The sequence below is a fragment of the Scyliorhinus torazame genome, chromosome 1 (assembly GCF_047496885.1).
Source record: "Scyliorhinus torazame isolate Kashiwa2021f chromosome 1, sScyTor2.1, whole genome shotgun sequence".
Lineage (NCBI taxonomy): Eukaryota > Metazoa > Chordata > Chondrichthyes > Carcharhiniformes > Scyliorhinidae > Scyliorhinus > Scyliorhinus torazame.
The window spans coordinates 92,113,885-92,139,105 of record NC_092707.1 but is presented as its reverse complement, the minus strand read 5'-3'; the positions used below and the strand labels follow the sequence as shown (position 1 = coordinate 92,139,105).

Sequence of the window (25,221 nt, the reverse complement as noted above, 5' to 3'; positions counted from 1 at the left end):
CAGTTTCACATTTTTGTCAAAAATAATTAACGATCACAATGCGAGTTGAACAGGAAACCACTCTAAAGACTTGGAACGATCCAGCAACTGTGTGTGGGGTTCATATCTTCGTTTAGTTAGGTAAACAGATCAGCCATGATCTGATCAAATGGTGGAGCAGGCTTAAGGGGCCGAATGGTTTCCTTCTTCTCCTATTTTGTATGTTTGAATGTAAAAATGCACTTTTATTTCAACCAACTCCACTCATTTTTGAAGTAAATAGACAATTTTTGACTTTCCCTATCAATTCAACTTTATTTGTCTCTCTCCTAATCACACAATTGTTACAGTGCAGGCGGAGGCCATTTGGCCCATCATGCTTACACAGGCTCTCTGAATGAGCATTTCAGAGTGCCTTCTCCCGTAACGCTGCACTTTGTTTCTTATTCAAATAATTTTTCTTTTCTTTTTAAATTTAGAGATCCCAATTATTTTTTTCCAGTTAAGGGGCAATTTAGCGTGGCCAATCCACCAGCCTGCACATCTTTGGGTTGTGGGGGCAAAACCCACGCAAACACGGGGAGAATGTGCAAATGTCACACAGTGAGTGACCCAGAGCCGGGATCGAACCTGGGACCTCTGTGCCGTGAGGCAACTGTGCTAACCCACTGCACCACCGTGCTGCCCTCTTATTCAAATAATTAAGTTATTTCCTCGAATGCTTGCAGTGACACTGCCTCAGCCGCAATTCTTGTGACCTCCCACTTCAAAAATGAACTCCAGTTCATCTCACAAACTAAGAAAACACTGAAATTAGCTGGAAGGTGGACACAGACAGCATGGAAATCTGTAAGGAACTCGGTCCCTTTTACATAGAAGCTCACAGAGGGAGAAGAAGCAAATATTGGGACACCAGGAATGCTCAGACTTGTTCCATATAAAATTTCCAGGGCTCTGTGTATACTGAGAAACTATTTGTTAAGCCACCAATTAGAAAGACAACCATTTGTGGCAACCATAGGTTTGTCCTGGAGGGGTTGGAATCGCCGAGGCAGATGTTGTAGCCTTCGCCTCGTTGATCACCCGAAGGATCCTGTTAGGGTGGAGAACAACCTCTCCACCCTGTGCCTTGGCGTGGCGGGGGGACCTGCTGGAATTCTTAATGCTTGAAAAGGTCAAATTTGAACTGAGGGGAAGGATGGAGGGGTTCTACAATTCATAGGTGTTATTCACTATGCACTTTCGAGAATTGGATCACATCGAATATTGGGGGGGGGGGGCGGGGGGGGGCTGGGAGGGTTGGGGAGAGGGACTGTATGTGTTAATGATGACTATGGGTGACTTCCGATTCCTTTTTGCCATTTGTTTAGGTTAACGTGCGGGCTAGTCTGGTGGGAGGATGGGATCGCTTTTATTGATATGGGGACTGAGATTACATTCGTTACTGATTATTGTTTATTGTTGGGTGTAAATTTGGGAGAAAATGTGAAATAGGAGAATAAAAAATATATTTTTTAAAAAAGACATGGAATGGTCAAATCTGTTTTACAGATATTTAAACAGAAGCTTAGCTTTTCACATACCGGTGGATGCCTGTCGAACGCAGCCTCTTAAAATGGTTTGCAGCCAGGAGCTCAGAGTGGATACTTTGGACAGGTTGAATGTTGTGGTCCCTTTCAGGAACTCTCAGATCCCCAATACTAGAAGCACAACATTTAGAATCAAATCCATAAAGTGACTAAAAACACACAGTAGTCAATGAAATTAGTATGGTATTCACAATCTAGATTGAGATCTTCTGTTTTGTGGGGGAGAGGAACCTTTCCCATTTTAGCAGCAAGAATTTCCAGCTTAAGATGACACAGAGTAAGGCTCCTGTATCAGCCCCAACTACCAATGGAAACATAGAAAACAGGGGCAGGAATAGGCCATTCGGCCCTGCTCCGCTAGTCAATAAGATCATGGCTGATCATCCAACTTAATAACCTGTTCCTGTTTTCTCTCCATATCCTTTGATCCCTTTAGCCCAATAACTATATCCAACTCCTTCTTAAAAACATAGAAAGCAGTTGAGGCCAACACATTACGTGGTAGAGGATTCCACTGGCTCACAACTCTCTTGGTGAATCTCAGTCCTAAATGGTCTATCACATATCCTCAGACTGTGACCCCTGGTTCTGGACTCCACCATCGGGAACATCCTCTCTGCATCTACTCTGTCTAGTCCTGTTAGAATTTTATAGATTTCTATAAGTCACTCTCACTCTTCTAAACTCCAATGGATCGACTCAGTTTCTCCTCATATGTCAGTCCTGCCATCCCAGGAAACAGTTTGGTAAACCTTCGCTGCATTGCCTCCATAGCAAGAACTTGTTTCCTCAGATAAGCATACCAAAACGGCACACAATATTTCAGCTGTGGTCTCACCAAAGCCCTATATAACTTCAGCAAGATATCCCTGCTCCTGTACTCAAATCCTGTCTAAGACCAACATACCATTTGCCTTCTTCACCGCCTGCTGCAACGTCATGCTTACTTCCAGTGAGTGGTGTACAAGGACACCCCAGGTCTCGTTGCATATTCCCCTCTCTCAATCAATTGCCATTCAGATGATAATTTGCCTTCCTGTTTTTTGCGACCAAAGTGGATAACCTCACATTTATCCACATTTTCCTCCATTTATCATGCACTAACCCACTCACTCAATTTGTCCAAATCACACTGAAGCATCTCTGCATCCTCCTCACAGCTCACCATAATCACTAATATGCATTGTGGTTGGCTGGGGTCCTTGCACGGATACCTGCGGTACCCCACTAGTCAATGCTTGCCACTGGAAAAAGATCAGTTGATTCCCATTTCGCGTTTCCTTTCTGTCAATCAGTTTTCTATCCTTCTCAATATTGGGGCAACACGGTAGCTCAGTTGCTTCACAGCTCCAGGGTCCCAGGTTCAATTCCCAGCTTGGATCTGCACATTCTCTATGTGGGTTTCATCCGGGTGTTCCGGTTTCCTCCCACAGTCCAAAGATGTGCAGCTTAGGTTGATTGGCCATGCTAAATTGCCCTTAATATCCAAAAATGTTAGGTGGGGTTACTGGGATAAGTTGGAAGTGTGGGCTTAAATGGGGTGCTCTTTCCAAGGGCTGGTGCGGACTCGATGGGCCAAATGGCCTTCTTCTGCACTGTAAATTCTCTGATTCAATACATCACACCCAGTCCCATGCGCTTTCATTTTACACCTTAATCTATGTGGGACCTTGTTGAAAACCTTCTGAAAGTCCAAATAAACCACTGGCTTCCCTTCATCAACTCTACTAATTACATCCTCGAAGAATTCCAGATTTATCAAGCATGATTTCCTTTTGTGAATCCATGCAGAGGTGTCCGATCCTGCTACTATTTTCCAAGTACTCTGCTATTAAATATTTTATAATGGATTCTAGCATTTTCCCCACTACCGACGTCAAACTGATGGGCCTATAATTCAGTTTTCACGCTAGTTTCCTTTTTAAATAGTGGGGTTACATTAGCTACGCTTCCATCTAGGGGCTGGTTTAGCACAGGGCTAAATAGCTGGCTTTTCAAGCAGACCAAGGCAGGCCAGCAGCATAGTTCAATTCCCGTACCACCTTCCCGAACAGGCGCCGGAATGTGGCGACTGGGGGCTTTTCACAGTAACTTCATTTGAAGCCTGCTTGTGACAATACGCGATTTTCATTTCATTTTTCATTTTCATTTCATTTCATTTTTCATCTTTTCCAGAATTTATAGAATTTAGGAAGATGACCACCAATGCATCCATTATTTCTAGGGCCACTTTCTTAAGTACCCTGATGTTGATTATCAGTCCCTGGGGATTTATCGGCCTTCAATCCCAATTTCACGAACACCATTTCCTACTAATATTGATTTCCTTCAGTTCCTCCCTCTCACTTACATCCCCAACATTTCTGGGATGTTATTTGTGTCCTTGTGAAGACAGAAATAAAGTCTATATTTAGTTGGTCTGGCATTTCTTTGTTCCCCATTATAAATTCCCGTGTGTCTGACTAGAACGAACTTACATTTGTCTTCATCGATTTTTTTCTCTTCACATACCTATAGAAGCTTTTACAGTCAGTTTTCATGTTCCCTGCATGTTAATCAGTGCCTGTGTCCTGCTTTGCTGAATTCCAAACTACTCCCAATCCTCAGGTCTGCTGTTTTTTTCTGGCCAATTTGTAAGCTTCTTACTACCTCTTATTTCCCTTGTAATCCATGGTTTGGCCAACTTTCCCGCTTTATTTTTGTGCCTGCGCTCTTTGAATGTTTGCCATTGCCTATCCACTGTCATTCCTTTAAGTAACGTTCCCCAATCCATAGCCAACTTGTGCCCCATGCCATCAAGTTTCCTTTATTTAGATTTTGAACTCTAGTCTCAGAATCAACTATGTCACCCTCTATCTTGATAATAATTCTATCATATTTTGGTCGCTCATCCCCAAGGAGCCTTGCACGACTAGATTGTCAATGATTCTTTTCTCATCACGCAATACCCAGACTAGGGTGGCCTGTTCTCTAGTTGGTTCCTCAACGTTTAGTCCAGAAAACCATCCCGTACACACTCCAGGGATTCCTCCTCGATGGTATTGTTACTAATTTGATTTGGTTTATCTATATACAATTATGCGATAGTTTTAATTTTCCATTTTATACTAATCTAGTGTCTGTAAGCGATTTGAGAGAGATTAGGAACAATTTGATGCTTCAGGCTCTTACCCACTTAGAACTGGAATTAAAAATGTCAATAATTCTTAACAGAAATGACGCTCATTCTCAAAAGTAGGATAAAAAAGGAAGTACTAGTACTTTGAGCTAGATTGAACAGGGCTGCAGTTCGTTGAATTAAAAAGGAAACGGGTCTGTCTTCCAAGTCCTTTGAGGCTCATGGGGAAAACGATGCTGACTGAAGTTTGTGTAACAGGTTTACATCCCATTCTAGGATGATGCAATTGAATTGTCTAGGTCCCCATCATATACAAGGAAGATTTTGTGATGATCTTCTAGGGACCCCTATTGAGAAAGACAGATGTATCACCATATAACAATGTTTCCAACAGCTAGTGTTTTGTGTAGCTTCTCTGATGGTCTAGGGGATAAAACAGAAGGTCCCAGATTCAGTTCTAGATAACCACCTGATAGAAGTTCACAATCTGGCACACTAAAATTCTGCCAACGGTTAGTTGCCTGTAAACCCCCACTAAAAATCAAGAATCCTGAAAATCCCAATCTTATTCAATCTGCAAGAGCTCCAGAGTATTTGAGGTTCCTGGTTTTGGTGCTTGACTTTGACATGAAATGCAGTGCATCGGATTTCATTGGATTGTGCACAGAGAGGGCGGCACAGTGGTGCTGTTGTTAGAACTGCTGCCTCACTGAGCCGAGGACCTGGGTTCGATCTCGGCCCCTGGTCACTGTCCATGTGGAGTTTGCACATTCCCCCTCTGTCTGCGTGGGTCTCACCCCCACAAGCCAAAAGATGTGCAGGGTAAGTGAATTGGCCACGCTAAATTGCGCCTTAATTGGAAAAAAAAAGTTTATGTACAGCAGTTTCATGTCATGAACATTTGGACTCAATACTGAGTTTTTTCTGAGCTATTCCTTGCTGCTGATTTATCTATGCCAATTTGCCTATTTAGCAACAATGGACTTGATTCAACTAACTGGAAACAAAATCCCATAGCGAACGCGTTTAGCCACGTGTTGCCTGGTGCTCGAAGCGCCAAGAAACATATGGCTATACTTCGCGACTCGCATTGTATAAGGGACATCAGCGGGGAACGGGTGGCCAAGGTCGCACATAGCCCCGTTTTGTACATTGGGGAGTTCCGCCCACCCGAACACCCCAGTGTAGCACGAGTTTGGGGTGCCAAGATCTGAGAGGCCCTCAAAGCGACTCCCAACCCCCCCACAGCCTGAATGCAGTCAGAGGCCTCCCCCTCACAGGGCATCTCGGCCCAAACGCGCACGTGCAAATAAATGTCAGCTTGGCAGTGCCAGGGTACCATCCTGCCCAAAGGGCATGCAGCAGGGGCCTCTGATTCCAGTGGGAGACTTCAACGAGTGCCATTCTGTCTGGTCTCCATTTGTGGCAACACTAGTGCTAAACGACGCTCGCTCGAGGTCTCCGAGGCAAAGGGGTTGAATTCCAAAGCCTCAGGTTCCTGCACATTAGTGAGACTAGCTATCTCGCTCTAATATGCAGATTTGCCGAAAAGTAAACCTGCCCACAATGGGCGGGAATTACATCCCAACATCTCGCAAGATTGCTTTGGATCTCGTGAGACATTCTGAGCCGGGTAGATCCTGGGAGCAGGGTCTCCCAGCTTTTATCAGCCATGCTGCGCTGTGGCGAGCTGCTTTTCAGGCGCAGTGTGACCATTGGATCGTGCCCAATCTGCTCGGGTACAGTTCGCAGTCAACATCAATCTTTAAAATGGTAATGTTATATTATGTTATGTATAATATATTGCAACACTTCCGGTTGCGGCTATGCGGAGTTAAGTTGCACATTCGGCGGCTCCCGCAAAAACGGACTTTTGGGCTCTTTTCAGGGCCCCCAACGGCACTTTTTCCACGTTTCCCGGTGTGGGAAGGAGTCTACAACAGTTCCCCGTCAGTATATGGCTTCAACTAGGAGCGGGGCGACAAAAAAGGTGGTGGTGGACCCGAAGAAGGTGCGAGGGAAGAAGGACAAAATGGCGGCGGGCGGAGACCAAGCAGCGTGGATGCAGTGGGCGGAGGAGCAACAGGAGGGTATCCAGCGCTGCTTCAGCAAGATTAAAACGGACCTGCTAGAGCCTATGAAGGCGTCTATTGATAAGCTGCTGGAGACACAGACGGCCCAGGGAGTGGCGATCCGCGAGGCTCGACAAAAGATCTCTGACAATGAGGACGAGATCTTAGGGCTGCCGGTAAAGTTGGAGGCGCACGAGGCGCTCCACAAGAAATGGCAGGAGCGGTTCGAGGAGATGGAGAATCGGTCGAGGCGGAAGAATCTGCGGATTCTGGGCCTCCCGGAGGGGCTGGAGGGGCCGGACGTGGGGGCCTATGCGGTCACCATGTTGAACTCGCTGATGGGAGCGGGGTCCTTCCAGGGGCCCCTGGAGCTGGAAGGGGCCCATAGAGCGCTGGCAAGGAGGCCCAAGGCTAACGAGCCTCCGCGGGCGGTGCTGGTGAGGTTCCATCGGTTCGTCGATCGGAGTGTATGCTCAGGTGGGCCAAGAAGGAGAGGAGCAGCAGGTGGGAGAACGCAGAGGTTCGAATATATCAGGACTGGAGCACGGAGGTGGCGAAGAGGAGGGCCGGGTACAACCGGGCGAAGGCGCTGCTGCACAGGAAGGGGGTGAAGTTTGGCATGCTGCAGCCGGCGCGACTGTGGGTTACGTACAAGGACCGGCACCATTATTTTGAGTCTCCGGAGGAGGCGTGGGCCTTTGTCCAGGCCGAGAAGCTGGACACAGATTGAGGGTCGGGATGGGCGATTGGGAACCGCGGTTGATATGCTATGTTTATTTTTGCTTCGAGGGGGTGCCTTTGTATTGCTCCGGGTTTCTTTTCTTTGTATTTTTTCTCTATTGGGTCAGTGAGGGTGGCTGGGGCGGGCTGGGCACTGTCTTGGTTGGGTTGGTCGGGGAGGCTCTTGGAGGTGAGATGGGGCCCCGCGGGGGAGGCCCGAGTCAGGGGTGAGGGGACCGGGCCTGTAAAAGGAGCTGCGTCAGAGGTGGCGGGGCCCGGTGGATGGAAAGCGTGGGCTTTTTCCCTCGCTGAAGACTGGAGGGGGTGGGGAAGCGAGGGTTGTTTCCCGTGCTTAGAACAGAAGGGGGAGGGGGAGAGCCTATTGATGGGGACAGGAGAGGAGGGTGTGCCACACTGGGAGGAGTCGAAGGAGAGGCGGGAGTGGCCGGGGTCAGCAGGAGTAAGCTGACTTGCGGAAGTGCAATGGGGGGAGTAAATCAGCTAGGATGGGTCCTAGCCGGGGGCGGGGATCGAGTTGCTGCTGCTATGGTCAAGGAGGAGCTGGAGCGAGTGGGGGGGGGGGGGGGGGGGGGGGGGGGTCGAGACTGGGGTATGCCGCTGTGGGGAACGGGCCGGGTGTGGGGTGCGGGTACGTGGCTGGCCGAGGAGGGGTCATGGCTAGTTGGCGGGGGAGGGGGGCGGGTAGCCCCTTGATCCGGCTGATAACCTGGAATGTAAGGGGACTGAATGGGCCGGTTAAGCAGGCCCGCGTGTTCGCGCATCTGAAGGGGCTCAAGGCGGATGTGGTTATGCTTCAGGAGACAGGCCTGAAGGTGGCAGACCAGGTAAGATTGAGGAAAGGGTGGGTAGGTCAGGTGTTTCACTCGGGGCTGGATGCCAAAAATTGAGGGGTGCCGATCTTGGTGGGAAAGGTGTCGTTTGAGGTGTCGAGCATTGTGGCAGATAATGGGGGTCGGTACATAATGGTAAGTGGTAAGTTGCAGGGAGAGAGGGTGGTACTGGTCAATGTGTATGCCCCGAACTGGGACGATGCGGGTTTTATGCAGTGTATGTTGGGTCGGATCCCAGACTTGGAAGTGGGGGGCCTGATAATGGAGAGAGACTTTAACACGGTGCTGGATCCGGCACTGGATCGCTCCAGGTCTAGGACGGGTAGGAAGCCATCCAGATGGGAGGGGTGGACCCTTGGAGATTTGCAAGGCCGGGGGCTAGGGAATTTTCATTCTTCTCACATGTCCATAAGGCTTATTCCAGAATTGACTTTTTCATCTTGAGTAGGGCGCTGATTGCGAGAGTAGAGGATACCGAGTATTCAGCAATAGCCATTTCAGACCATGCCCCGCATTGGGTGGACTTGGAGATGGGGGAGGAGAGGGACCAGCGCCCGCTGTGGCGCTTGGAGGTGGGGCTGTTGGCGGACGAGGTGGTGAGCGAGCGGGTCCGAGGAAGTATAGAGAGGTACTTGGAGACCAACGACAACGGGGAGGTCCGAGTGGGGAGTGGTATGGGAGGCACTGAAGGCGGTGGTGAGGGGAGAGCTGATCTCCATTAGGGCCCACAGGGAGCGGGGGGAGAGGGAGAGGCTGGTGGGGGAGATGGCGAGGGTAGACAGGAGGTATGCGGAGGAGCCAGAGGAAGGATTGTTAAGGAAGAGGCGTAGCCTCCAGGCCGAATTCGACCTATTGACCACCAGGAAGGCGGAGGTGCAGTGGAGGAAGGCCCAGGGGGCAATTTACAAGTATGGGGAAAAGGCAAGCCGGATGCTGGCGCATCAGCTTCGGAAGCGGGACGCAGCGAGGGAGATCGGGGGAGTTAAGGACAGGGGAGGGAGTGTGGTGCAGAGTGGAGTTGGCATCAATGGGGTCTTCAGGGACTTCTACGAGGAACTGTACCGATCCGAGCCCCCACGGGAGGGAGGGAGGGATGGACCGCTTCCTAGACCAATTGAGGTTTCCAAAGGTGGAAGAGGGACTGGTGGCAGGATTGGGGGCCCCGATTGGGTTGGAGGAGCTGATCTAAGGGATAGGAAGCATGCAGGCGGGGAAGGCACCGGGGCCAGACGGTTTCCCGGTTGCATTTTATAAAAAATATATGGACCTGTTGGGCCCGTTGTTAGTTAGGACCTGAGAAAGCCTTCGATAGGGTAGAGTGGGGGTACCTGTGGGAGGTGCTGAAGAGGTTCGGGTTTGGGGAGGGGTTTGTCAGGTGGATTAGGCTGCTGTATGAGGTCCCGATGGCGAGTGTGGCCACAAACAGGAAGAGGTCAGAGTACTTTCGGTTGCACCGAGGGACGAGACAGGGGTGTCCCTTATCCCCCTGCTCTTTGCACTGGCGACTGAACCCCTGGCTATGGCACTGAGGGAGTCAAGGAACTGGAGGGGGTTGGTGCGGGGTGGGGAGGAGCATAGGGTGTCACTTTATGCGGAGAACCTGCTGCTGTATGTGGCCGACCCGGTGGGAGGAATGCCGGAGGTAATGAGGATTCTTAGGGAATTGGGGGACTTTTCAGGGTACAAGCTCAACATGGGGAAGAGCGAGATGTTTGTAGTTCATCCAGAGGACCAGGAGAGGGGGATTGGCGAGCTGCCACTAAAAAAGGCGGCGAGGAGCTTTAGGTATTTGTGAGTCCAGGTGGCCAGGAGCTGGGGGGCCTGCACAGGCTTAATTTTACAAGGCTGGTGGAGCAGATGATGGAGGAGGAGTTCAAGAGGTGGGACGCGTTGCCGCTGTCCTTGGCGGGTAGGGCGCAGTCAATCAAAATGACGGTGCTCCCAAGGTTTTTGTTCCTGTTCCAGTGCCTCCCCGTGTTCATCCCGAAGGCTTATTTCAGGCAGGTTAACAGGAGTATAATGGGGTATGTGTGGGCGCGAGGGACTCGGAGGGTGAGAAGGGTGTTTCTGGAGCGGAGTAGAGATAGGGGGGGGGGCTGGCGCTGCCCAACCTCTGTGGATACTACTGGGCCGCCAATGCGACGATGGTGCGCAAGTGGATGATGGAGGGGGCTGCATGGAAGAGGCTGGCGATGGCGTCTTGTGTGGGTAAGAGTCTGGGGGCGCTGGCAACGGCGCCGCTGCCGCTCCCTCCAAGGAGGTATACCACGAGCCCGGTGGTGGTGGCTGCCCTCAAGATTTGGGGACAGCGGAGGCGGCACAGCAGGGGGGGGGGGGGGGGGGGGGGGGGTGCCTCGGCGGGGACCCCATTACGGGGGAACCACCGGTTCACCCCGGGAAGAACAGGTGGAGGGTTTGCGGGGTGGCACAGGGCAAGGATACGAAGGTTGGGGGACCTGTTTGTGGACGGGAAGTTCGCGAGGCTGGGTGAGCTGGAGGAGAAGTACTGGCTCCCCCCGGGGAACACCTTCAGGTACTTACAGGTAAGGGCGTTTGCCAGATGGTGGAATTCCCGCGGCTACGGCCACACACAGTACAGGACAGGGTTTTCTCGGGGGGGGGAGAGAGAGTGGGGAAGATCTCGGAAACTTACCAGGTGATGCAGGAGGAGGAGGAGGCCTCGGTGGTGGAGGTAAAAGGTAAGTGGGAGGAGGATTTGGGAGAGGAAACTGAGGAAGGGACGTGGGCAGATGCCCTGGGGAGGGTGAACTCTTCCTCATCGTGCGCAAGGCTCAGCCTCATACAGTTTAAGGTGCTGCACAGGGCACACATGACCGGGACAAGGATGAGTCGGTTTTTTGGGGGCGAGGACAGGTGTGTTAGGTGCTCAGGGAGCCCAGCGAACCACACCCATATGCTCTGGGCTTGCCCAGCGCTGGAGGAATTTTGGAAGGGCGTAGCGAGGACGGTGTCGAGGGTGGTAGGATCCAGGGTCAAACTGGGCTGGGGGCTCGCAATATTTGGGGTGGCAGAGGAGCCGGGAGTGCAGGAGGCGAAAGAGGCCGGAATTCTGGCCTTTGCGTCCCTGGTAGCCCGGCGAAGGATTCTTCTTCAGTGGAAGGATGAGAGGCCCCCCAAGCGTGGAATCCTGGATCAACGATATGGCGGGGTTTATTAAGTTGGAGAGGGTGAAATTCGCCTTGAGAGGGTCGGTACAAGGGTTCTTTAGGCGGTGGCAACCGTTCTTAGACTTCCAGGCAGAGCAGTAGACACTGGTCAATGGCAGCAGCAACTGGGGGGGGGGGGGGGGGGGCGGGAGGTCACTTTATATTTCTTTTTGTTATTTACACTGGAGGGTCTGAGGGGGTGTATATACTCGTTGTATTAAGTCGGGGTGTAAATGTTAATTTATTATTTATGTACGGGGGGGGGGGGGGGGGTAGGGAGAGGGGGGTATGGAGGGTTGTTTTTCTGGACTGTATTTTGTACTTAACCCTGTTGGGTTTCTTTTTCATTTTGTTACTGATATTTTATGAAAACCTTTAATAAAAATTATTTAAAAAAAATAAAATAATATATTGCAATGATGGTGTCACCTACATCTTCACTATTTGTCCATTTGAAATATTTCTACAAATTGATTATGGGGCAGCACGGTGGCACTGCTGACTCACTGTGCCGAGGAAGTGGGTTCTACCCCATCCCTGGGTCACCGTCAGTGTGGAATTTATACATTCTCCCTGTGGCTGCGTGGGTCTCACCTCCACAACCCAAAGACGTGCAGGGTAGGAGGATTGGCCACGTTAAATTGCCCCTTAATTAAAAAAAATGAAAATAAATTTTGTGCTGCATAACCTTGCCCAGTAATGAACTTTTGTGCAGTACTTTGACAATCTGCTCAGTCAAGGCGATTACACTCATCCTCACCATGTGAACTTACAGCTCACATATGGAAATGGAAATTTCAAGGGTGGCACGGACAGAATGTGCAAACTCCTCACGGACAGTGACCCGGAGCCGGGATCGAACCAGGTTCCTCGGCGCCGTGAGGCAGCAGTGCTAACCACTGCACCACCATGCTGCCCATTCTCCCAGTGTCTGCATGGGTCTCACCCCCACAACCCAAAAAGATGTGCAGCGTAGGTGGATTGGCCACGCTAAATTGCCCCTTAATTGGGAAAAAAAAAGAATTGGGTAATCTAAATTTAAAAAAAAAGGAATAAAAATTTCAGTCTTTCTGTATAGCAGAATGCATCGTGATAAGTTCCTCAATTCTATATATATATATATATATATATATATATATAAAAAAGAAATTCTAATAGAAAATTTATCACCTTACTAATGGAAAACAAGAAGCAGATTTATGAACCTTCAAATATAACAGAGTTAATTTCTCATGGTGGTCTAGTGTCCAACTTTGATAATGGAGTAATACTGATAATGTACAGTGACTGGGTGCATCGGAACAAGAGTAGGACATTCAGCCCCTCGTGCCTGTCCCGTCATTCAATGAAATCATGGCTGATCTATGGCCTAATGCTCCATATATCTGCCTTTGGCCCATATCCCTTAATATCATTGCGTAACAAAAATCTATCTATCTCAGATTTAAAATTAACTGGCCTAACTTCAACTGCTGTTTGTGCAGAGAGAGTTCCAAACCTCTACAATCCTTTGTGTGAAGAAGTGCTTCCTAGGGCAGCACAGTAGCACAGTGAGTTAGCACTGTTGCTTCACAGCTCCAGGGTCCCAGGTTTGATTCCCGGCTTGGGTCACTGTCTGTGTGGAGTCAGCACGTTATCTCCGTGTCTGCGTGGGTTTCCTCCGGGTGCTCCGGTTTCCTCCCACAGTCCAAAGATGTGCAGGTTAGGTGGATTGGCCACGCTAAATTGCCCTTAGTGTCCAAAAAGGTTAGATAGGGTTACTGGGTAACGGGTGGAGGTGTGGGGTGTTCTTTCCAAGGGTTCGTGCAGACTCGATGGGCCGAATGGCCTCCTGCATGGTAAATTCTATGTCTATGTATAACATCTCCTGAACGGTCTGGCCCTAATTTTTAGACTATGCCCTCTATTTTTAGAATCTCCAACCAGTGGAAGTAGTTTATCTAGTCGTTTCCTGTTAATATCTTGAAGATTTCGATCCGATTACCCCATAACCTTCTAAATTCTAGCTAAAACAGGCCTAATTTCTGTAATGTTTCCTCGTAACTTAACCCCTGTAGTCCAGGTATCATTTCTGTAAACCTATGTTGTACTCCCTCCAAGGCCAATATACCCTTAAAGTGTGGCATCCAGAACTGCTCACAGTACTCCAAGTGGGGTCTAACCGGGTTTGTAAAGCTGCTACACAACCCCTGTGTCTTTATACTCCAATCCTCTAGCGAGGGCTGGTTTTGCTCAGCGGGCTAGACAGCTGGTTTGTAATGCAGAGCAAGGCTAGAAGCGCGTGTTCAATTCCCGTACCGGCTGAGAATTCTGAATTCTCCCTCCTGTGTACCCGAACAGGCGGCAGGAGATTATTATTATATAAAGGCTAGCATCTTTTTTGATTATTTTCTGAAATTGTTCCTGGCATTTTAAGGATTTATAAACCAGACCCCCCACCCCCCGCCAAGTCTCTTGGACAGCCACTGCACTTGAAAAGTACCCTGCTCTATCCTTTTTTTGGTCCAAAATGGGTAACTTCACACTTGCTTATATTGATTTCCATCTACCACAATTTTGCTCATTCACCTAGCCTGTCAATATTGTCTTGCAATTTTATGCCATCATCCAGACCTTCTACAATGCCCCCTAATTTTTTTTTATCAGCAGCAAATTTGGATACATGATTATGCCATCATCCAAGTCTTATGGTTGGCAGTTAAGTGTCAGTCACTTAAATCTACCTTGATCTAAATGCAGGTGGGGGAGGGGAGTCAATTCAGGACAGTTTAAAAAGAGCAACTTGTAAACTCACTCCCAGTGAGTTCTCCCAGTGAGCCAGAGAAGGCAGAGCCAGGAGCGAGACACAGCTAAGAGTGAGTTTGGGAATTTGAATCTAGGTGGGAATTCAAAGCTGGGTGGGGAGGAAGTGCTTTTTATCCCTGGTAAATGACTGGTAAGTAGTGATTCTGTTTTTCTGTTTCTTTTCATTGGTATATTTATTTATCTTTTCTTTGTTGTTTTTTTTGTTGAAATTGGTTGTTGAACTTAACCGAAGGTTTAAGACATGGCAGGAGATCTGACCCGTGTCATGCTCCGCGTGTGCGACGTGGGAGCTCAGGGACACGTCCACTGTCCCTGGCTCCTTCACATGCAAGAAGTGTGTCCAGTTGCAGCTCCTGTTCGACCGCTTGACGGCTCTGGAGCTGCGGATGGACTCACTTTGGAGCATCCGCGATGCCGAGGACGTCGTGGATAGCACGTTTAGCGAGTTGGTCACACCGCAGGTGAAAGGTACTGAGGGAGATAGAAAATGGGTGACCAAAAGACAGAGCAAGAGTAGGAAGGCAGTGCAGGTGTCCTCTGCGGTCATCTCCCTGCAAAACAGATATACCGTTTTGGATACTGTTGAGGGAGATGGCTCACCAGGGGAAGGCAGCAGCAGCCAGGTTCATGGCACCGTGGCTGGCTCTGCTGCGCAGCTGGGCAGGAAGAAGAATGGCAGGGCTATAGTGATAGGGGACTCAATTCTAAGGGGAATAGACAGGCTGTTCTGCGGACGTAATCGAGACTCCAGGATGGTATGTTGCCTCCCTAGTGCAAGGGTCAAGGATGTCTCGGAGCGGCTGCAGGACATTCTGGGGGGGGGGGGGGAGAGAAAGGGTGAACAGCTAGCTGTCGTGGTGCACATAGGCACCAACGATATAGGTAAAAAACGGGACGAGGTCCTACAAGCTGAATTTAGGGAGCTAGGAATTAAACTAAAAAGTAGGACCTCAAAAGGTAGTAATCTCAGGATTGCTACCAGTGCCACGAGCTAGTCAGAGTAGGAATGTCAGGATAGAGAGGATGAATGCGTGGTTCGAGACATGGTGCAAGAGGGAGGGACTCAAATTCCTGGGACATTGGAACCGGTTCTGGGGGAGGTGGGACCAGTACAAACCGGACGGTCTGCACCTGGGCAGGACTGGAACCGATGTCCTGGGGGGGGGGGGGGGGGTTTGCTAGAGCTGTTGGGGAGAGTTTAAATTAATGTGGCAGGGGGATGGGAACCGATGCAGGAAGTTGGAAGGTAGTAAAACAGTAATAAAAGGCAGTAAGGGGGAAAGTGTAAGGCAGAGAAGCCATAGTCAAAAATCAAAAAGGGCGATAGTACAAGGTACAGTGACTGAGGGGAGGTCAGTGAATAGGACCAGGAATACTAAAAGAAATAAAACGGGAAGTGAAAACATTAATGGTAAGCGACGCAGGTTATTACTTGAAGATATGGGTTCAACGACAAGGAAAATTAGGAGAAAGGTTAAGAGGAAATATAACCTAGGAGAGGTTACTGATCGAGGTGTTAAGATTCAGAACAGAGGTAAAAAAGCCAACATAAGTGTACTTTACCTGAATGCTCGTAGTATTCGGAATAAGGTAAATGAGTTGATGCCGCAAATCATCGTGAATGACTATGATTTAGTGGCCATTACTGAAACATGGTTAAAGGATGGTCACGACTGGGAGTTAAATATCCGAGGGTATCAAACTTTTCGGAAGGACAGAGTGGATGGTAAGGGAGGTGGTGTAGCTCTATTATTTAAGGATGACATCCGGGCAACAGTAAGGGATGACATCGGTGCTATGGAGGATAAGGTTGAATCCATTTGGGTGGAAATCAGGAATAGTAAGGCGAAAAAGTCACTGATAGGAGTAATCTATAGGCCACCAAATAGTAACATTATGGTGGGGCAGGCAATAAACAAAGAAATAACAGATGCATGTAGAAATGGTACAGCAGTTATCATGGGGGATTTTAATCTACATGTTGATTGGTTTAACCAGGTCAGTCAAGGCAGCCTTGAGGAGGAGTTTATAGAATGTATCCGCGATAGTTTCCTAGAACAGTATGTAATGGAACCTACAAGGGAACAAGCGGTCCTAGATCTGGTCCTGTGTAATGAGACAGGATTGATTCAGGATCTTGTAGTTAGGGATCCTCTCGGAAGGAGCGATCACAATATGGTGGAATTTAAAATACAAGGTAAAACCAAGCACTAGTGTTTTGTGCTTAAACAAAGGAGAATACAATGGGATGAGAGAAGAACTAGCTAAGGTAGACTGGGAGCAAAGACTTTATATGGTGAAACAGTTGAGGAACAGTGGAGAACCTTCCAAGTGATTTTTCACAGTGCTCAGCAAAGGTTTATACCAACAAAAAGGAAGGACGGTAAAAAGAGGGAAAATCGACCGTGGATATCTAAGGAAATAAGGGAGAGTATCAAATAGAAGGAAAAAACATACAAAGTAGCAAAGATCAGTGGGAGACTAGAGGACTGGGAAATCTTTAAGGGGCAACAGAAAGCTACTATAAAGAAGAGTAAGATAGATTATGAGAGTAAACTTGCTCAGAATATAAAAACAGATAGTAAAAGTTTCTACAAATACATGAAACAAAAAAGAGTGGTTAAGGTAAATATTGGTCCTTTAGAGGATGAGAAGGGAGATTTAATAATGGGAGATGAGGAAATGTCTGAGGAACTGAACAGGTTTTTTGGGTCGGTCTTCAGTGGAAGACACAAATAACATGCCAGTGACTGATGGAAATGAGGCTATGACAGGTGAGGACCTTGAGAGGATTGTTATCACCAAGGAGGTAATGATGGGCAAGCTAATGGGGCTAAAGGTAGACAAGTCTCCTGGATCTGATGGAATGCATCCCCAGAGTGCTAAAAGAGATGGCTAGGGAAATTGCAAATGCACTAGTGATAATTTACCAAAATTCACTAGACTCTGGGGTGGTCCCGGCGGATTGGAAATTAGCAAACGTGACACCACTGTTTAAAAAAGGAGGTAGGCAGAAAGCGGGTAATTATAGGCCAGTGAGCTTAACTTCGGTAGTAGGGAAGATGCTGGAATCTATCATCAAGGAAGAAATAGCGAGGCATCTGGATGGAAATTGTCCCATTGGGCAGACGCAGCATGGGTTCATAAAGGGCAGGTCGTGCCTAACTAATTTAGTGGAATTTTTTGAGGACATTAACAGTGCGGTAGATAACGGGGAGCCAATGGATGTGGTATATCTGGATTTCCAGAAAGCCTTTGACAAGGTGCCACACAAAAGGTTGTTGCATAAGATAAAGATGCATGGCATTAAGGGGAAAGTAGGAGCATGGATAGAGGATTGGTTAATTAATAGAAAGCAAAGAGTGGGGATTAATGGGTGTTTCTCTGGTTGGCAATCAGTAGCTAGTGGTGTCCCTCAGGGATCAGTGTTGGGCCCACAATTGTTCACAATTTACATAGATGATTTGGAGTTGGGGACCAAGGGCAATGTGTCCAAATTTGCAGACGACACTAAGATGAGTGGTAAAGCAAAAAGTGCAGAGGATACTGGAAGTCTGCAGAGGGATTTGGATAGGCTAAGTGAATGGGCTAGGGTCTTGCAGATGGAATACAACGTTGACAAATGCGAGGTTATCCATTTTGGTAGGAATAACAGCAAAAGGGATTATTATTTAAATGATAAAATATTAAAACATGCTGCTGTGCAGAGAGACCTGGATGTGCTAGTGCATGAGTCGCAAAAAGTTGGTTTACAGGTGCAACAGGTGATTAAGAAGGCAAATGGAATTTTGTCCTTCATTGCTAGAGGGATGGAGTTTAAGACTAGGGAGGTTCTGCTGCAATTGTATAAGGTGTTAGTGAGGCCACACCTGGAGTATTGTGTTCAGTTTTGGTCTCCTTACTTGAGAAAGGACGTACTGGCACTGGAGGGTGTGCAGAGGAGATTCACTAGGTTAATCCCAGAGCTGAAGGGGTTGGATTATGAGGAGAGGTTGAGTAGACTGGAACTGCACTCGCTGGAATTTAGAAAGATGAGGGGGGGATCTTATAGAAACACATAAGATTATGAAGGGAATAAATAGGTTAGATGCGGGCAGATTGTTTCCACTGGCGGGTGAAAGCAGAACTAGGGGGCATAACCTCAAAATAAGGGGAAGTAGATTTAGGACTGAGTTTAGGAGGAACTTCTTCACCCAAAGGGTTGTGAATCTATGGAATTCCTTGCCCAGTGAAGCAGTAGAGGTTCCTTCATTAAATGTTTTTAAGATAAAGATAGATAGTTTTTTGAAGAATAAAGGGATTAAGGGTTATGGTGTTCGGGCCGGAAAGTGGAGCCGAGTCCACAAAAGATCAGCCATGATCTCATTGAATGGTGGAGCAGGCTCGAGGGGCCAGATGGCCTACTCCTGCTCCTAGTTCTTATGTAAGTCATTAATGACCGAATAATTAAGGCCCCAAGACAGATCCCGGTGGTACACCACTGGTCACATTCTGCCAATTAGAGTACTTACCCATGATTCCCACTCTGTCGCCTGCCACTCAACCAATTTTCTAACCATGTCAATAATTTGCCCTCAACTCTGTGTGCAACCTTAGATAACAGTCGCTTGTGTGGAACTTTATCAAATGCCTTCTGGAAGTCCATATAAATAACATCCATAGAAATTCCCCTGTCCGCTATCTTAGTTACCTCTTCAAAAAGTGGTATACCTTTTTTTGACAAATATAATACATTGTTTTTGTATACTAGACGTCTCAATTTTCCTCCATTTTCTTTTAAAGAAAAAAGCTAGGACATATGATGTCAACGGTTGGTATGCACCACAGGTAACTATATTCATGGAAAGTTCCTTCAAGGAGTTTTGTCCATCCCTTTTCGAGGAATATTTTTTCCAAGGTGTCCATAATACTTAACACAATGAAGAAGTTTAAAAATTACTGAACAAAAAGAGAATCCAAATCTAATTTTTTTTCTGTAATCTTCTGTAAAGCCTTTCACTGACACACAACCGCACTTATTGGTGGATGAACTCGAAATCAGAGCACCAAGCTTTCCTATTATTGGAAACTTGTGATGTGAAAAAATGCAGCCACCTTAAAATCTACACCTATACTTAAAGGCTGGATGGAACATGCTCACAAATGAAAACAACTGAAATACCTAGTTGCTACACTATCACTGGAGTGGAGCTTTCAGTCACGAGTGCTCGGTGTCCTCATCAATGATACAACAAACATCTTACCATAAGGCAAACGGAAAAAGATTGTTAGAAAGGCGAGCAAAACATACGATTAAATTACAACTTTTAAAAAGCCTGCTTTAAATTAAATGCACCACCATCTCACCTTTTACAACGTCGATTCAACCTGGCCAGTCCATAACTCTCCAGCAGATCTGGGGTCGCCACTGCTTCTCTCTGCAACACAGGGAATAGGTTTCAAATTTGCTATGCTCAAATTAGCTGCTGCATTTCTTACAATAGCCACACTTCAAAAGTACTTGGTTGCAAAGTGCCTCCTAAGGTTTTGAAAGATGCTATATAAATACAAGTCTTTTCTTTCAAAAGTCAAAACACAGGGTTTCCTCGCTGCTACTGGCTATGTGTACTATCCTCCCTACTGCTTTCTGTTTGGTCATATCCTCCTTCTTCACTCCCAACCCCATCCCTCCCCACACAAAATAAAAGCAGGCATCAAACTCATCACTCCATCCACTCCCAGTGAATTGTCTTTTGAGGCCGATTATGCTCCCATGGTGTTTGCTTCATTGAGGCTGATTACTTACTGCGTGAAGGTTGGACTTGTCTTTCAGAGGGGTTTTAAGCACCAGATTACTGGAAGATGGAAGGGGTGGTGGCAGTGGTGGTGGTGGAGGAGGAGGAGGAGGAGGGATGGCAGCAGCTGAAGATAGTGAGGAACTTGCACTGGTAGAAGCCTTCCCCTGCTCCTTCTGCCTCTTTTCAGCCAGTCGCTTGGAGGTCCTTTGTGCATTACTTTTAGACTCTAGAAAGCATAAATATCACAAAGAACACGTGATGTTCAACCAATGCACAAAGCAATTAACACAACTTTTGAATTTTGCATAATTTTAATGAACGTTTGCAGAGATTTGAAGATGGGAATTGAGCATCCTTCTGCTGCAGATTCTTTCTAGATCATTCCATATTCATTCAGTGACTCGCCAATAGACTTGTCAATCATACCAGGACTTGTCTTGCCTTCCTTTGCGATGTGGGCAAAGACACCATTATCAGCTCTTAAAATAAATAGTGAACATAATGGGATTTAAGAGCCGAGAGCCCGGGATGAATCAACTGATTCTCATCAGCTCCACCATGTGGCCTGTCTGGCTTTAGTGCACATCTTCAATGTCTGCAAAGTGACTTTGTTTTAAAACCCAACTATAAGACATAACTCATTCCCAAATGCTGAAAATCCCAAAATGTTAAGGAGTTCTGAAGTGCAAGATTGAGATGGCAAAATAATCTGCCACAAATCTTACAGGTGGTGAGAAGGCCAGGGTTTAGAAAGGTTTGGGAAAGTATATGGGCAGGAACACCAAAGATTTGGATTTGTTTATTGTCACGTGTACCGAGGTACAGTGAAAAGTATTTTTCTGCAAGCAGCTCAACAGATCATTAAGTACAAGAAAAGAAAATGAAATAAAAGAAAATACATAATAGGGCAACACAAGGTACACAATGTAACTACATAACATCAGCATCAGGTGAAGCATACAGGGGTGTAGTGTTAATGAGGTCAGTCCATAAGAGGATTGTTTAGGAGTCCGGTAACAGCGGGGAAGAAGCTGTTTTTGAGTCTGTTCGTGCGTGTTCTCAGACTTTTGTATCTCCTGCCCGATGGAAGAAGTTGGAAGAGTGATTAAACCGGGTGGGAGGGGTCTTTGATTATGCTGCTCGCTTTTCCCAGGCAGCGGGAGGTGTAGATGGAGTCAACGGAGGGAGGCAGGTTCGTGTGATGGATGATATGTTGGGGGATTATCCACTGGCGGGTTTATGGACAAGGATATTGATTTTGAATTTAATGCGGTTAGAGGATAGGCAGCCAGGATAAGACACTGAGGGTGGAGGTGATTGGAGTTAAGGAGCAACCCAAAGAAAAGATTAGCACAGTCAAGTCTAAGGTGGCAAAAGCATGTGCAAGGGTGAGAGCAGGTAGGTACAGGAACAGAGATGTTGGAGCCTTGGTGATGGATAGAACATGGAGCATGAAAGCCAAGAACATTCTGCGGGAGGAGGCCTTTAGGTATATACAGGTGCGGGACTTTGCAAGGAAGGTTTTCCTGACGTTTCCGGTGACATTGCCCTCCTCACTGTTGGAGGGGATGTTGTCGGTGATAAGAGTTGGAGGGAGGGGTCATCTCGGTGATTTATGGGAGGATTTTGAGGAGGATATGGCATCACTGGAGGGGGTTAAAGCCAAGTGAGAGGAGGAGCTGGGGTGGTGCTGGAGGAGGTTGTGGTGTGAGGTGTTGCAGAGGGTGAATGCCTCAACCACGTGTGCGAGGCTGGGGTAGCGAGGATGAGCCGATTGTTTGAGGGGGTGGAGGACATTTCCTTTTTAAAAAAAAATATATTTATTAAAGTTTTTTAACACAATTTTTCTCCCTTACAAACAATAACCCCCCCCCCCGTAACAAAAACAAAACAAACAGAAACCCCCCCCCCCAAAAAAAAACGGGAAATCGCGCAGAGCAAGATATATACATGGCAAAATGATATATTTACACAGCTTTGTACACTGGCCCTCACCCGTACGTGCCAGTTTCCCTAACCCTTCATGTTATCTCTTGCTCATCCACCCTCCCAGGCAGTCCCCCCTTCCCTCCCCCCCCCCCCCCAGGACGTCCCCCCCCACCTCAGGACGTCCCCCCCACCCCTCCCCCACCCCCCCTCCCCCCCCCTCACGTCCCCCCCACCCCTCCACCCCCCCCCTGGGTTGCTGCTGCTGACCGACCTTCCTCTAACGCTCTGCGAGATAGTCTGGGAACGGTTGCCACCGCCTGTAGAACCCCTGCGCAGACCCTCTCAAGGCGAACTTAATCCTCTCCAACTTTATGAACCCAGCCATATCATTTATCCAGGCCTCCAGGCTGGGGGGCTTCGCCTCCTTCCACATTAGCAAGATCCTTCGCCGGGCTACTAGGGACGCAAAAGCCAGAATGCCGGCCTCTTTCGCCTCCTGCACTCCCGGTTCGTCCACTACTCCAAATATTGCTAGCCCCAGCTTGGCTTGACCCGGACTTTCACCACCTGGGATATTGCTCCCGCCACTCCCCTCCAGAACCCCTCCAGTGCCGGGCATGACCAAAACATATGGACATGGTTCGCCGGGCTCCCGGAGCACCTTCCCCATCTGTCCTCTACCCCAAAGAACTTACTCAACCTCGCCCCTGTCAAGTGCGCTCTGTGGACCACCATAAATTGTATCAGGCTGAGCCTGGCACACGTGTCGAGGACATTTCCGAGCGGTGGAGGGGTCGAGCCAATCATTTTTTTAAAAATTAGAAATTTAGAGTACCCAATTCATTTTTTCCAATTAAGGGGCAATTTAGCGTGGCCAATCCACCCACCCTGCACATCTTTAGGTTGTGGGGGCGAAACCCACATAAACACGGGGAGAATGTGCAAGCTCCACATGGACAGTGATCCAGAGCCGGGATCAAACCTGGGACTTCGGCACCGTGAGGCAGAGTGCTAACCACTGCGCCACCGTGCTGCCCCTGGGCCCAACCAATCATGTACATATGTTCTGGTCCAGCCCGAAGGTGGAGACATTTTGGAGGTCATTTTTCAGCATCATGTGCTGGTAGACTTGGAGCCCAGTCTCCTGGGGGCCATATTTGAGGTGTCTTTCCCATGTTGAGATGGAGTAAACTGTGACCTATTCAAAACTTGCAGGCAGGCAAGCTGATGCCAGAGAAACAATCAAGAGGGTAAAAGAAGTAATGGAGAAGTAAAACTGGGTGCCATCAGTGAAACCGGACTCAGAATGTGATATCAGCCAACAGCATTTTCACCCGGTTTCGTTTCCCTGCATACATTCACAGTGACCGGGGCATCTCTTTCATGAGCGATGAGCTGCGTCAGTACCTGCTCAGTAAGTGCATCGCCTCGAGCAGGACTACGAGCTACAACCCGCAGGGAAACGGGCAGGTGGCGAGGGAGAACGCGACGGTATGGAAGGCCGTTCTCCTTGCCCTTCGGTCTAGAAGTCTCCAGATTCCCCGTTGGCAGGAGGTCCTCCCCGACGCGCTCCACTCCATTAGATCGCTCCTCTGCACAGCCACGAACGAGAACCCTCACGACCGTTTGTTTGTCTTCCCTAGGAAGTCCATCTCCGGAGTCTCGCTTCCATCCTGGCTGACAACTCCGGGACCTGTCCTTCTCCGGAAGCATACGAGGAGCCATAAGACCGACCCCCTGGTTGAGAGGGTCCAGCTGCTGCACGCCAACCTCCAATATGCCTACGTCGCGTACCAAGACGGATGGCAAGATACGGTTTCCCTCCAGGACCTGGCGCCTGCTGGTTCCCATTTCAACGCGGCCCCTCCCCACCGCCTACCACCATCTCCCAAATCCCGAACACCCCCCTGGGGCTCCTGTACTGTCCCGCGCCTACACTGCCACCATCCACCACCCCCCTGCCTACCCCCATCCCTCAACCATCACCGACACGCCGGACCGAAGCTCCAGACAACACGCTTTCGGAGTCAACAACTACAACGCCCGTACCCGCCGCACCGCCGGAGCTGAGGAGGTCCAAAAGAACAATCCGGCCTCCAGACTGACTGAACGCATGATGACCCCACTTCACCCCCGCTGGACTTCATTTTTAACAAGGGGTGAATTTGGTGAATGTACCTGTCGCCTGTGGGCGGCACTCATTGTTACAGCAGTCACAGGCAGGGAAGTTCTTGGATAATAAAGCCTATGTTCACTCGTTCTCATCGTCTTGTAGTGAATTGAAGCCCGAAATGATCCTACTCACCCGTTTAAAAAAGGCCTTAGGGGTGAAGATGGGGAGGCACTGAAAGACAAACAAAAATCTGGGAGGACAGTCATTTTCACGGTCTGCACCCTCCCTGCCAGCGACAGCGGGAGCATGTCCCACCTTTTAAAGTCCCCTTCCATTTGCTCCACCAACTGGGTCAGGTTGAGCCTGTGCAGGGCATCCCATTTCCTGGCCACCTGTATACCCAGGTAACGAAAACTTTTCACTTCTCATTTCTAATCTGTGGACGTATGTTGCATTTTATTATTTTCCTCTTGCAATTAGTGACTAATAAACTCACTCTTTAACTCAAGAAAGCCTGGATAAATTGGCTCCTTTTAAAATGCATTTGTACTGGGAAAATGTATCCACAAAGGAAGGAATCCTTTTGAAAATTAAGCTTGTTGCAAGCAACCGAAGAGGGTTGAATGAAGAACGTGAGTCAATTCATCCCACCTCATCCAGGGGCATATCAATTTGGGGGTATCCTGTCTGGAACAACAACAAATTGGGGCTCGTAACAAGCTATTTCCCACAGACTGGACGGAGGGCAACAAATTGGGGGTCCACACCCAGTGAACTATCGTAACAATTATAGAATCGCTACAGTGAACAAGGAGGCAAATTGCAAATGGAGTTTAATCCAGAAGAAATGGCAAATGGAGTTTAATCCAGACAAATGTGAGGTTAATGCATTTTATTATATACAGTAAATGGCAAAACTTTTAGGAATATAGAAAGTCAGAGAGATCTGGGCGTGCAGCTCCACAGATCTTTGAAATGGCAACACAAGTGGATAAGGTAGTCAAGAAAGCATATGGAATGCTTGCCTTCATTGGATGGGGCATAGAGTATAAAATCTGGCAAGTCATGCCCCAGTTGTATAGAACCTGGGTACGGCCGCAC

At 48.2% G+C, this 25,221-nt stretch overlaps 2 protein-coding genes across 6 annotated transcripts in view; one reads left to right on the top strand and one right to left on the bottom strand.

The window, feature by feature from the left end:
- sirt4 (sirtuin 4) overlaps window positions 1–24,266 on the top strand; it is a 61,841-nt gene extending 37,575 nt beyond the window's left edge. The window contains exon 4 of one of the 2 annotated variants that reach the window (XM_072498011.1): window positions 23,651–24,266. The gene's annotated coding sequence lies outside the window, so the exon portion shown is untranslated. The other variant, XM_072498012.1, reaches the window with a different exon arrangement.
- LOC140409832 (uncharacterized) overlaps window positions 1–25,221 on the bottom strand; it is a 53,668-nt gene that overhangs the window by 2,910 nt on the left and 25,537 nt on the right. For all 4 annotated transcript variants that reach the window (XM_072498005.1, XM_072498006.1, XM_072498007.1 and 1 more), the window contains 3 exons: window positions 20,087–20,304; window positions 19,648–19,718; window positions 1,563–1,679 (listed from right to left, as the gene is read on the bottom strand). In XM_072498005.1, coding sequence (XP_072354106.1) covers window positions 1,563–1,679; window positions 19,648–19,718; window positions 20,087–20,304 — 406 coding nt within the window. The remainder of the gene's footprint in view (window positions 1–1,562; window positions 1,680–19,647; window positions 19,719–20,086; window positions 20,305–25,221) is intronic.